The sequence below is a fragment of the Pelophylax lessonae genome (genome assembly GCF_965119305.1).
Source record: "Pelophylax lessonae genome assembly, chromosome: 10".
Classification (NCBI taxonomy): Eukaryota; Metazoa; Chordata; class Amphibia; order Anura; family Ranidae; genus Pelophylax; species Pelophylax lessonae.
Window position 1 is genome coordinate 24,759,627 of NC_138777.1, and position 14,269 is coordinate 24,773,895.

The following is a 14,269-nucleotide window of genomic DNA, read 5'->3' on the forward strand; positions in this document are numbered from 1 at the left end:
TTAAATTTAAAAAAATGACTTGTTTGGCAGTTATACAGGTCATATCATATACAGTAAGTTAAGAACAAAGTAAACGAACCCATTCCCAGAAGCCATGCCCAGATCTTCCTACTCTGGGTTCCAACATAGCGAAAATCATGTTTTGAAAATCACTCCCAACTTTATTTTACGGAGATTTGTTTCTGGACAGGATTCAAGCCTATGGAAATCAAGAGTGCATGCATTATACAGTACTGTGTTTTTATTGCCCTATCCACCGCTTTGAGTTATTGGGGGAGGGAAATAGCTGCATAAATACAGATTATTAATATTACTGCCCTGCTTTACTGAACTTTAAAATCTTGAGCTTGAAAGTTGATATAATACTGGTGGAATGACTAAGTTCGCCCTTCTGCCTGGGAAGAGTGGGAATTTGATTCATGGAATCTACATCTTTGTGCCATAGCAGCCATTGTTCTGAGCACTCTATGTGAGGTCAGTGCCAACCATAGGCATTCTTGCCGAACTTGTACACCAGCCTCCTGTCCACCCGTTCCAGGATGCCCGTCTTGTAGTAGTGCCTGTAATTACAATAAAAGATGTATCAGAAGTCATAAGCACAGTTTATTGCTATTACTATTTTACTATTTCATTAGAAAAATTCTATGCAAACGATTCTTCCCCCCAACTGATCTAAAGCTGCAAGCCTGAAAAGCCAGTATTAGTTTTAGAAAAACAATCAAGACTGGGTTGGCATTTTTTACATAGTACTGTATATACTCGAGTATAAGCCGACCCGAATATAAGCCGAGACCCCTAATTTTACCACAAAAAAGTGGGAAAACGTATTGACTCAAGTATAAGCCTAGGGTGGGAAATGCAGCAACTACTGGACCCAACTGGACCTCTACAAGACACAAAACAGGGGCTGCGGGCATGGTACAGGTGATGGCGCAGGTCATAGTATAGGCATTGCACAGGTCATGGTAAGGGCATGGCACTGGTCATGGTAAGGGCATGGCACAGGTCATGGTATAGGCATGGCACAAGTCATGGTACAGGCATGGCACAAGTCATGGTACAGGCATGGCACAAGTCATGGTACAGGCATGGCACAGGTCGTGGTACAGGAGATGGTATAGGCATGGCACAGGTGATGGTATAGGCATAGCACAGGTGTTGGTATAGGCATGGCACAGTAAGTACAGGCATGGCACAGTATGTACAGGCATTGCACAGTATGTACAGGCATGGCACAGTAGGTACAGGCATGGCACAGGAGATGCAGTGCTGCGGGCATGGTACAGAAGAATGTCCTGTACCATGCCCCCAGCACTGCATGAGGAAATGCAGGGGCTGCGGAGGAGTCTCACTTACCTGTCGGTGAGCCGCTTTCGATTTAAAAATGCGCCGCCGATGCTCAGGAAAACCCGAACACGTTCGGCTATTCCCGGGCATGCCGCACATGCGCAGTTACACGTTGGCGCAGAGCGGCGCCATTTTTAAAAACACAGTGAAGCCAGTGACTCAAGTATAAGCCGAGGGGGGCACTTTCAGCATGAAAAAACATGCTGAAAAACTCGGCTTATACTCAAGTATATACGGTACATTAGTCCAGCTTGAGCCAATATAACTGCATATACCATAATTGTGAAGCCCCTCTGGAAGCTGAAAATCACTGTAGTAGGCACTGCTACTCCAATGATCTCCACTAGCTTCTGGGTACCATGCCGAGCAGCTGCCCTGCTGCATTCTGAACACAAGAGGTCAAGCGCTCAGCACGGGCCCCTTTAGGAAATGCTTTACATTTTAATAATGAATGCAAAGCATTCTCTGATTGGATAAGGTGGAAAGCGTGACATCACCACCCTTCCTCTACACCTCGCCCAACTAGTCTACACAAATGATGCCAGAAAACTAACAAAGCAATAAGTTGCAAACCTGATTTAGTTCGGAACTTCATTTGAAGTACCATCAAAACTTTTTAGTTTTGTATACAGGCGGTCCCCGGGTTACGAACACAATAGGGACTGTAGGTTTGTTCTTAAGTCGAATTTGTTTGTAAGTCGGAACATGTACTTTTTTAAGTGTAACTCCAGCCCAAAAAATTCATAAGGATACAGACAGCAGTACAAACCTCATTGTGGCTCTAACCCCACACCATACAGTACTGTACTAGCCAAAACTAAAAGGCTAAAAGAGACCCAGAAGGATAGTTACATTCAACATAGCTAGAAGTACAAGTACAATACAGTGGTCCTGCTTCCAATACAGAGTAATGTAATCTCACCAGTTTCCAGACAGTTCCACCAGCTTCTGCCTGTGCAGTGGGATGCTTCTGGGCAGTGTGGGGCAATCAGTACATGTAGTACATGCAGCGTGCATTGTGGCTGGCACTAAGATGGATGCTATCCAGCACAGGAGCGAGAAGAAGCTGGAAGAAGCAAGCAGTGATGTCACGCGGGCGCCGCCACCGTTCGTAAGTAGGAGTCGTTCGTCACGCCCCCGTTCGTAAGTAGGAGTCGTTCGTCACGGGGCCCCGTTCGTAAGTAGGAGTCGTTCGCAACTCGGATGTTCGTAAGTCGGGGACTGCCTGTAGTAGGGAACTGTTAAAAATCTGGTTTTATCCCTGGCTGTGTCTCCTTGGAGAGATTTCACCTTTCTTCCTGTCCCATAGCAGGAAATGAGAGAATTCTCTTTAGAGGTAGGAGAAATCTTCTCTTAGGGCTTGTCTTCAATGGAAGCAAACCATGTAGATTTTTTTCGGTTTTCTGCCCCTGAAATGCCCCAAACCCACTTCGGGCAATCATGACTGTGCAACTGATAGGCACAATACCTAAAGAAGTGGCAGCTCATTTTCAAAGTATTTGCAAGCATTAAATATGTAACCCTATGTAGGAGGTTCTGGCAAGCCAGGTGACCCCATTAGCAGATTTCCCCTCACCTTCAATTCCGGTGACAACTATAACATTTTGGATTTCCCTACCAATTTCATTCCTAACAACAATAGTCACCACGACATTCAATAAAGGTTGACTTTCCCTAGTGGGGACACAGACCGCAATAAAGACCTAGCAGAGGTTCTAACTTTTCCACACTCACTCTGTCCGAAGTAAACACTCTAAATAGGTTTAGGTTTGAATAGACTTCAAAAGAAGCCCTCCACGTACGATAAGTGCACTTGCAGAAAAGACCATCTGACAAAACAGGCATCCACCCAAGCAAACAATACTATCAAGTGTGTAGATGGGGGAAACCAAAATATGCAAAAAACAAAAAGAAGACTTTCCCACAAAAAAATTGTCTACAGCACAAAGGTTATATGAAAACTAGAAGGATCTTTATTGCATTACATGAACACCATACTATATTAAAAGCAACTCCCTGAAGAAAATCCCACATAATTATACATTTAAAAGCACTCAAATTGGAGGTTTATTTGGATTTTTTTCCCTATATATACACTTAAAACGAGATTACAGAAAAGGGTCATAAACTACTGCTTAAATAGCAATATAGGTTTCTGGAAAGAAAACCACAGACATTGAGCAGGAAGGGAGATCTGGTAAGCATACGGATATCAAGCTATATAATTGGGTAACATTAAAGCACAAAGTCTGTTACTGTACCGTACTTCACAACAGGTGGCAGTGAAGGTTGCATTACTCAATTCGGTATAATCTCGTCTGGGCATCACATTTTTTATTAAAGTAGTTACATGACAAGTGACGTAACTCATAGGGGGAAGCCGGGTGATGTCACATTTTACCAGAAGTAAGGTTTCTGTGACCCCCAATGTGTACTTTTACATGTGAGACAGTAACTTTAATGTGAGTATAATACGTTTCCAGATAACAAATTATTTTTTGTAATCCTACACTATGGAGGTATTTGCACACTATAGTGATTTGGTAAGTGGAGGAGACCTCATGAGATTTATGCACAATTGTCTCCTGGAACTGTACTGTATTTGATTACCATGAGAAGCAGGTTTAGTTTCTTCTTTTTCATTTTTTAATGTAATTGTGTTTATATAAATAAAGGTGCATACAATGATTGCAAGGATCTACACACAGCAAACTGAATGACGCACTAGCAGCGCTAGATCTTAAATGCAACCCAATAGCTGGGAAATATAGTCAATCATAAAGTTCATGCACAGTGCCCGAATGACCTCCAGAGATGACGGTCCAAACAGGTCAATATCCTTCAGCGTTCACCACACAGGACCCTTCACCTCACCACGGTGCTCACCCCTAAGGTAATACACTCACCAAATATCAGGTCAATATAAGCCCAAACACCATGCCGATCGCCAGCTGAGAATGGACCATCCAACCTCCACTGTACCCTGAAAGGGGAACCGGCCTCCACCAGAAAAGCTCCTGATTGGTCTCAGACAACCTGGTAACCGTTTTGTGGGGTGATCTCATATGGGGCCAAACGATCAAAGGCAGTGCATGCAAAAATAATAAGGTCTCATAGAGTAGTACTGTTAACTGAAACCTCTTTATTTCCCAAAGTAAAACATTCCCCTGTAGCAATTGCACTTACAAAAGATAATAAAAGACAGGCATTGAAAGCATGTAGAGGTAAACCTGCGTGTTGCAGCCGGTCCCCGTGCTGTCTGTTCGCCGCTTGGTACCTTAGCTGGAGCGAACATCCAGGTCCGGCGTCTGGTGCAGGCGTACCTCGTGACCACGCTCTGACGCGTTTCGTCAGCAAGTGACTTCAACAGCTGTATTTCCCAGCTATTGGGTTGCATTTAAGATCTAGCGCTGCTAGTGCGTCATTCAGTTTGCTGTGTGTAGATCATTGCAATCATTGTATGCACCTTTATGTGATTCATTGTTATAGCAGCAGCTTGCACTCATATGTGATTTTATGTGATTTTTATCTTGTCATTTTCATGACATTTGCTGATTAAGCGCCGGGTGAGCAGGTTTCGTTAGTTCCCCCTTTTTTGTCTACATTCACTCTTGCTCCCTTTTATACGTAATTGTGTTTATATTCACAGATTTCTGTAATTGTTAGTTACATGAATATTGATTTTTAATTTATACCCACTATTATTGGTAGTTTATTTTTACGTTCTCGGCAGCATAACACATATAGCTTTAATAATATCAAGCCATAAAAGCTGTTTCCATACCGTACTTCACAAAGGGTGGCAGTAAAGGTTGCAGTACTCAATTTTTGTATAATCTTGTCTGATCATCAAAGATTTTATTAAAGTAGTAAAAAAAGAAAGAGGGGACTTGTGGAATACTATCCCCAAAAAAAAAAACAAGAGAAAGAAATAAAAAAATAAAAATAAAAAAAGGGGAGCAGGGGGTGAGAGGGGGGGTGGCAGGAGATGAATAAATTAATAGGTTTGGGGGGGAGCCACCAGCGAGCCCTTGTAACCTGAAGACTAAGAAGGGTGGAAACCTAACAAAGTTAACCCGGGTAAAACCCCTTCACTCTACTCCAACCATCAATCTCTCCTCCGAGAACAGAATACCCTCTTGCTTCTCTTATCAAGCCATATCATAGAGCTGACTCTCACCTCATAGCCCGGCTGAGCTTTTCATAATTCATCCTGTTGTTGTGCTTCCTCTGACCCCACATCTGCGCCAGTGCTTCAGACTTCACCACCCGGAAGAGGCCCTTTTCCTGGTCCTCCCAGTCCAAGACGCCATTATTGTCCTCGGGTGACAAGAGAAGGTCACGGAGAAATTCCCACAGGTGAGAACTGTGTAAACCTGGAACAGAGTTTTTTTATTTAGTGCCTGGGCCTCATTTACCACAGCAGCCAGAAAAAAATGACTGTGTTGCCTATAGCAAACCAACATGATTCCAGCTGTCATATTCTAAATCAGCATTGGAACAGCCGAGAGGTAGTTGAGGAACAGGATCAACAAGAGCAACCTTGTCATTCAAAGCTTTCTTGGAGGGGTCACTGTGTATTACACTTTTTTAATTACTTTCCTTCATGAATGCAAAGTGTTCTCTGATTGGATGAGGTGGAGAGGCAGGGGGACTGATGTCACAATCTCGATCTCTTCCAATCAGAGAACACTTTGCATTCATTGAGAAAATGCAGTTCTCTAAATGGCACCCGCGCCAAGCACCAGTGCAGCTGCTCGGCAGAGGACCCTGAAGCCAGTACAGCTCACTGGGAAAGTGGTGTCTACTACCATGTTTTCCAGCTTCCACAGGGATCCCACAGACATACTTACATTGGTCCAAGCTGGACCAATATACTGTAGCTATATAAAATTTGCCATATCTAGAATCCAGCTTTTAGCATTCCCTCAAACACCTTGCATATTATTGATGTTTGGGGTAATGACGCCACAATCTCCACCTCGTCTAATCAGAGAACACTTTTCATTCATTGAGAAAATGGAAAATTTCTTATTTGCCAAGTGGGTCACCTCCCTGTGTTCAGCAAGCAGCAGGGCAGCTGCTAAGCATGGGACCCTGAAGGCAGTGGAGATCACTGGAGTAGCTGTTTCTACTAGAGTGATTTCGAGCTTTCACTGCAATCCACAGTAACTGTGTGAAAGTTGCCATACCTATACTTCAGCTTAACCAAATGTATAAACTAACTTTTTAAATAATTATTTTGAGTTGTATATCTGCCCAGCTGTTGGCTTAAGAACTGTAGTTAATACAGGGGCGTAGATAAGGGGGGAGTCAGGGGGGTCCGAACCCCCCCAGAGCATCGGTCAATTTCACAGCACCTAGGCTAGTGTAGCCTATCAGCTGTGGGAGCCGCACTGCCACTGGGAAGACCACCTGTCTCGTCCACAAGGCTGACAGGCAGGACCCGCATGAAGCCATGTTTACTATATGCTTCACTAACAGATCTGCCCGCTGGGGGAGCTGTATATACTGTATATATGCACACACCACAATTTGTAACAGCGTGGCAGGCATCCTAATTATTGTTCTCTGGGTACTCAAGGCTGAACCCCCCCCAGGAAAAGGAGTTAATAAGCAGGGGTTGGTTTTCCACATTTATCCACATTACCTGCCCGGTTGTGTTTGGGAGCTCGGTGTTTCTTCACGACTTCTGGCTTTATGTGGGCCTTATCTTCACCTAAAGGAGAAATCGATGACGCAGAGGGACAAAGATTTAGGAGTCAAATAAGGGAAAATTTTTTATTTTTACTTTTCTTTCATTAAAAACAAAATAGAAGAGGAAATCATCTAATAATAAATCTGTGTAAACGTAAACTTAAACCCGCGCTAAAAATGATATGTAATAGTACTTAAAATAGTGCTACCTGAAGCTGCTGCCCACTTAGGTAAAAGACCAAGATAGAATGAAATATTAAAAAACAGCGCTAACAGGAGAATGTAAATGAATAAATACAATCCTTCAATAATAAAGTGCACTTGGTGATGAATGTATGACAATAAAAATTAATATATATAAAATATATATAAAAATACAAAAATTATATATATTTTAAATTATATATATTAATTTTTATTGTCATACTTTCATCACCAAGTGCACTTTATATTGTTTCTTATTGAAGGATTGTATTTATTCATTTCCATTCTCCTGTTAGCGCTGTTTTTTAATAATAAATCGAATTACTGGCATTTAGACTGGAAAAAAATAGTTAAAAAAGTAAAGAAAAAAAAAAGACTAGATATGGGTACACTGTCATGTACTGAATTAAATAGTATTTTGTATTAAAAAGGGACATATTGTACACTTTTACAATATTTATTACGATTGGAAGTGAAAAAACATTTTCCCCCCGTAAATAGGAAATTTTGCAGGTTAATGTTTTGTACTATATGGAGCAATAGGGTCCTTTCCATATTTTTCTAGAGACTGATTGGTATTCTTTTGTTAAAAGAGCTCTGTAGCTCTAACTTTAAAGTGGATGTAAACCCTCTCCTTTACCCAGTGAGGTGAACAGCCTCAGATGATACAAAGAGATGAAACAAATCTCCCTACATAAGTTTTACATATACTGTATATCTGCTGTCTTTAGCTTTCTATAAAGTGAACATCGTGTTAGAATTTTATCTTTCAGCAGTGGGAGTGGAGTCTGGGCATACACTGTGTGACAGCTGATTGGAGGAAAGACACACCCCGCCCCCCCTCCATATAGGCAGAGGAAGAAAGAAACTTGCAGAGCCGTGCTGTGAACAGAGCAACTCTCTGCTAAACTATTTATAGTAACTTACCTGACACAAATCCCCAGCTGCTTTTACCTCCTGTGTCAGAAAACTTGTCAGAAGTTATCATGCTGATAACAGAGGAATGGAGCAGTAGAAAGACACGGGACTCATGGCTTTGGAGAGAGATAAGTAAACACTAGAGATATAGGTGTCCAGGTCAAATTTCATGAATCGGGTTTACATCCACTTTAATTTACACTGAATGACTCATCACAGTGACTTCTCCCTTATCAGATGGCTCAGGCTCAAGTTCTAACCAGACAAACACACCTGGTAAGCTGCCAATGAACTGCCTTCTCTTTAGATAACAGAACTCTGGGAATTCTTTTTCACGGTTGGTTGTAAAACAAAGATTGTATACATATAAAGTAACCAATAAAAAGTCTGTTTATAAATTTGTATTCCTAAAAAAAAAAAAAAAAAATGTAAAACTAATTAAAATCAAATTAACCTGAAATCCTTAGAGTTTAAATAGTGATTTTAAACTAATTTTTAAATACCAACATGTTCTACTTTTCTGTCCTGTGCAATGGCTTTGCACAGAGCAACCCTGATCCTCCTCATCTTAGGTTCCCCCCCCCCCCCACCCCCCCCACCGGCGCTCCTGACTCTTCTCCCCTGCAGAGAACCCCCCATAACAAGATGCTTGCTATGGGGGCACTCGTGCAGACTTGCTTTTAAGCCGCGCTCTGTGTTAGAACCACTTTAAATCGGTTGTCCAGTCAATTTTTCAAAAATTAAAAGTCAGCAGCTACAAAAAAAACTGTAGCTGTCGACTTTTAATAATAGGACGCTTACCTGTCCAACGAACCAGCGATGTCCTCACTCGGCCGGTTTCTTGCCTGAGCTCCATTCCCTGTTGCTGCAATGGCATACTAATTGCGGGCAGCCAGCTGTGACTACTTGCAGTTTCACAGCTGGCTTCTCACTGCACATGTGTGAGCCGCTCTTCGCTATTTGATTGGTCCTGTGGCTTTCTGGGACCTGTGACATGTCCCAGAATACTGCAGGGGAAGTAGAGAGCCAAACTGCAGCTCAGATCGCGGCTGTGATATGATTGGAAGTGGTGGAGCAGGTACCTTTCAAAACCAGGTACCCACTACCCTCCAAAAAAAAAACAATGTCCCAAATGTCAAGGAGGAAGGGGGAGGAGGAAGAGCGAAACCTCACCTTTTGGGTGAAGTTCCGCTTTTACTCCAGGCAGATAAAAAAAAAAAAAAAGGACAAATGTTACAAATGTTAAGGTGGTTCTTTAACATACATCTGGCATAAGTTCTTGAACCTATCTTGATATCGGCTTCCCACCTTCCGCTGCACAGCAGAACTCAGACTCGAAGAGGGAAGGGAAGCACTCTGAACCAGTTAGGCTCTGTTGGGTGCACATGCTCCGATAGTGAACATGATGACATCAGGAGAGAGCAAATGTCTTGCTACTTCTTTATGGTAACCCCCCTGTTCTCTCAGAGATATATTAAAGTGTAGAGATGGGCTGAACGACCCCCTGTTCAGTTAGTGCCAGAACTCTCGAACATTGTGAAAGTTCAGAGCCGAATAACGAACCCCATTGAAGTCTATGGGACCCGAACTGGAAGAATCAAAAGTGCCCATTTTGAGGGCATAGATGCACGTTATTGGGCATACAAAGGGTATGGGAGCCTGGGTACTGCCCTGGGGGACATGTACCAATGAAAAAAAAAAGTTGGTAAAAAACAATTTTTAAATGGAGCAGTGATGTACTGATGCTTAAAGTAAAATAATAACAATGCAAAATTTCTTTAAAATATAGTGCCTGGGGGGTCTCATTAAGTCTGCGTGTATAGTTGCGCATCTGTACCATGTATAGAACCTGCTGCAGCAAAAATGACATTTATAAAGGCAATAGGATGACATTTTCCCTGCAAGCTTTTTTTTATTAAACAACTGCTTGGGGAGCCAGTCTCTTTGAGGCCACAATGTAGTGCACTGGAAACAAGATTAGAGATTTTTTGGATAAATTCTGTTTCGCAGACTTTGGATAAAGGTAACGGGTACGGAAACATTGGGCTTTGGGTGTTGGTGGTGCCTTCAGACCATAACCCTATAGAGGTACTCTTGATAAAAGCAAGAATTGGCCTTGCTATCAAAAATTGAAATAATATGCCCTGGTCAAACAGGTGTGGAAAAATTGGCACAAACTAAATTTCTTTGACTTGGACTGTCTCCTGTGCATTTACTGTTCCATTGACTTATTGCAGCTTACATCATTTTTTTCTAGTTGTTTATTTTCCTCAGAACTTCACTTGTTTGATTATGCTGTTAATTGTTCCCTTTGTTTTGAAAACTTAATAAAATTATTGTAAAAGGAAAAATTGGGCTTTGGGTGTAGCTGATTCTGTCAAACCGTAACCCTATAAAGGTATTCTTGATGAAAGCAAGAATTAGCCTTGCTGTCAAAAATTAAAATGCTATGCCCCAGTCAAACCGGTGCAGAAAAATTGGACTTTGGGCGTTGCCCTATAGCCCTATAATCCTATAGAGCATTGATGGTGAACCTTGGCACACCAGATGTTTTAGAACTACATTTCCCATGATGCTCATGCACTCTGCAGTGTAGTTGAGCATCATAGGAAATGTAGTTTCAAAACATCTGTGGTGCCAAGGTTCCCCACCACTGCTATAGAAGTACTCTTAAAAGCAAGATTTGGCCTTGCTGTCAAAAATTTTTAATTTTATGCACCTGTCAACTAGGTCTGGAAAGATTGGCCCTTGGGTGTTAATTGTGCCCATGAAACCCACACCAAAAAAAAAAAAAAAAAATCGCAGATCACCGCCATTACTAGTAAAAAAAAAAAACAAAAAAAAAACCACAATAAAAATGACATAAATCTTTCCCGTAGTTTGTATACGCGATAACTTTTGCGCGCAAACCAATCAAAATACACTTATTGCAATTTTTTTTTTACCAATAATATGTTGCAGCAAACAAAATCGACCTAAAATGTTAAAAAAATTTTGATTTTTTAATTTTTTTTTGGGGAATGTTATATAGCAGAAAGTGAAAAATATTGTTTTTTCAGAATTGTCGTTCTTTTTTTGTTTATAGTCCAAAAAATAAAAACTGCAGAGGTGATCAAATACCACCAAAAGAAAGCTCTATTTGTGGGGAAAAAAATTACATTAATTTTATTGGGGTACAGCGTCACACGACCGCACAATTGTCCGTTAAACTAACGCAGTGCCAAATCACAAAATATGGCCTGGTCAATAAGGGGGAAAATCTTCCGGTACAGAAGCGGTTAAAAAAAAAAAAACCTTGCCTTTAATAACACAAGCGGCTATTCAGAATTAATAATCCTTTAGCAAATAAGACAGTCTCAGATATCTGAATTGTAGCTGTGCATTGTTGCTTTGACTATAGTGAATATACTGTTTTCATATGCATGTTCTTTATTATGTTAGGGGATTAAAATAATATAAAAAAAAAAAAAAAACTTTTTCAACCAGCAGGTTGTGCTGTAAGCACATTTTTACAAGTTTATTAGGCTAATCTTAACTGGCTCCCTATTAAATCCTGTTCTTTTCAGATTGATAGATACAATTTATAGACAGTGTCTAGACACTGCTCAGAGTCATTTATAGCCAGTTGATGACAGCCTGCAAATAAACCTCCTTTACCCGATATCAAGACTCAGGGCCTAGTTCCATCAGGGGCGTAACTACAGGGGTTGCAGGGGTTGCAATCGCTACCGGGCCCCATGCTCCAGGGGGCCCGGTAGCAAACCAGTGGGTGAACTTCCAGGATCGCAAAGGTCACACTTGCGACCGGACCCTGGCATTGCACCACTGTGGTGAGGCCCCAAGATTGCAGGAAGTGGGCCCACAAGATTGCAGGAAGGGGGCCCACTGCAGAACTTGTGAAAGAATCCTGCTGCGGGACCGTAATAAAAGGCCATGCAACGAGTGTAAAGAGCCCCAGGATTAGTGGGAAGAGCCCTGGGCTTGAAGGTAAGGGCCCCGGCCAGGGGTCTGGGGGGCCCTTCATGGTTTCTTGCATCAGGGCCCTGAAGGTTCTAGTTACGCCTCTGAGTTCCATAGTTGCCAACATTTAAAAAAAATTTCCAGGGACACTTTGCAGCACAGCTATCAATTACCACACCCACTTCCCTGAAGCTCCGCCCACTCTGCATAATTAATCTCGCCTACTTATCAGATTATAGAGTCTACTCAATATAGAGAGAATTACAGGGGATTAAAAAAGGGAATTTCAAATTTAAGGCCACAGTTGGAATAATTCTCCCATTCAGCTGCGCTACTTCTGCATAACATTTATGGGCAGCCTGATTAACGGGCGCTTTCAGGGATAATATAAATGACCTGGGACAGGCTACTATTTGCAGGGACTGTCCCAGGAAAAAAAGGGACAGTTGGCAAGTATGTAGTTCTATGGTAAGGTGATATTATATTGTTACTACAAACCCCTCATTTCATAGTGAAAAGATTCCTAGAATTTGCAGAAGATATGGATTTTCTTTTAAAAGGAACTGGATCTGTTACTTACATTCTATGCTGTGTGGAGGGGGCAATTCCTCAGTACAGGAAAGCAGTGGAGTTCCTGGGAAAGAATTAAAAAACATAGCTTAATTCCAAAGAAATCCATTTTCTCAACCCATTTTTCCCTCTTGGTTCTTAAAACATATTGGTTCGCTCCACCTCCACTTTGCAAATGCTTTACTGCGCCATTATAGATGAATTAATTGAGCCCAGTAAATCTCCTTATAGCGTAAGATGGCCATGCACTATTAGAACTTTATTTGAAAATTTTCATTTTAAAACCTTTATTCAATTTTCTAATCATTTGTGGGATAAATTGACATTGGTTTTCAATTGCAGGGACGAGAAAATTTGAAGGAGCAGGATGGAAAAGTTTATATAGAATGAAGAAATTTCTAATAGTGTATGTGGGTTTTTTTTTAGGATAGTCAATTTGTCCCCAAATTAAATGTTAGAAGCAAGCAAAATCCAATACTTTCAATTTACATTAATCAAGTCAAAGATACTGAGAATTTTCATGCAGATTTTTGTAAAAAAAAATGTTTTTAAAAATCTACTAGGGTAAGGCCAGCTTTAGTCTTTACATAGAAGAGAAGACTGGAAGAAGACACAGGTCCTTCCAGTCCAAGTGTGTGGCACATACTGTACATACTTACATTGACCCAAGCTGGACCAATGTACCTATGCAAAACTAGAACCCAGCTTTAATGCCTTAGCATTCCCCTCAATTATCATACTATCTGTAGCGCTCACCCCCAAAAGGGCCCATTGAGAGATGCTTTATCAAACTTGAACTTGGATGGGTGCGGGGTAACTGTGGGATACCACAGTAATGTTAAATAGCAACTTGAGGACACTTGACTCCCTCAAAGCTTCCTAGCTCAGTCCTTGCAGCAGCAAATAATGGAATGAGCCTCTCAGGAATCCTAACAAATGTCCACCTTTTAGCACAGACTGACACTGATACCAGAGGGATTCTAGTAGCACAGTCATTGGGGTCTCACACACTGGTCTGTACTCACAAATGTCCTTGGATATTTGGATGCCTCCTTCAAATATCAGCCAGACATGTCTCCTATGAGCTCCTCAGACCAGATCGCCAGACAAACCCCTCGATCAGATCCAGTTAAAAAGGTTGTAAACCTCCATTTTTTTTTTTTTAACGAACACCTGAAAGAAAAACACATAATGAGCTAGTATGCATCTAATACTAGCTCATTATGAAACCCTTACCTAAAAACGAAGCCCCGCAGTGCCAACCGCTCACCTGTCCATGGGCAACATGTTCTGTCGCCTTTCTTCCGGGTTTGCGGCATCCAGCCATCTGATTGGCTGGAGCCGCAATGACGTCATTCCCGCGCATGCGCATGGGAGCCGACGGTAACGGCACGAGCGGCCGTTCCTTCAGAGCGCATGCGCCAGTGATGTCACTGGTTGCATGCAAAGTAAATATCTCCTAAACGGTGCATATTTAGGAGATATTTACAGTACCTATAGGTAAGCCTTAATATAGGCTTACCTATAGGTACAAGTTGTAGAGGAGTGTTTACTTCCTCTTTAAAAGTCAATA

At 41.6% G+C, this 14,269-nt stretch overlaps 1 protein-coding gene across 1 annotated transcript in view; it reads right to left on the reverse strand.

Moving 5' to 3' along the window:
- Positions 1-231: 231 nt before the first annotated feature.
- Positions 232-14,269, reverse strand: part of ELF5 (E74 like ETS transcription factor 5) — a 76,866-nt gene continuing 62,828 nt past the window's right edge. The window contains exons 4-7 of the mRNA XM_082270162.1: positions 12,707-12,760; positions 6,998-7,066; positions 5,528-5,723; positions 232-560 (exon numbers count right to left, since the gene is read on the reverse strand). Coding sequence (XP_082126288.1) covers positions 476-560; positions 5,528-5,723; positions 6,998-7,066; positions 12,707-12,760 — 404 coding nt within the window. The 3' untranslated portion in view covers positions 232-475. The remainder of the gene's footprint in view (positions 561-5,527; positions 5,724-6,997; positions 7,067-12,706; positions 12,761-14,269) is intronic.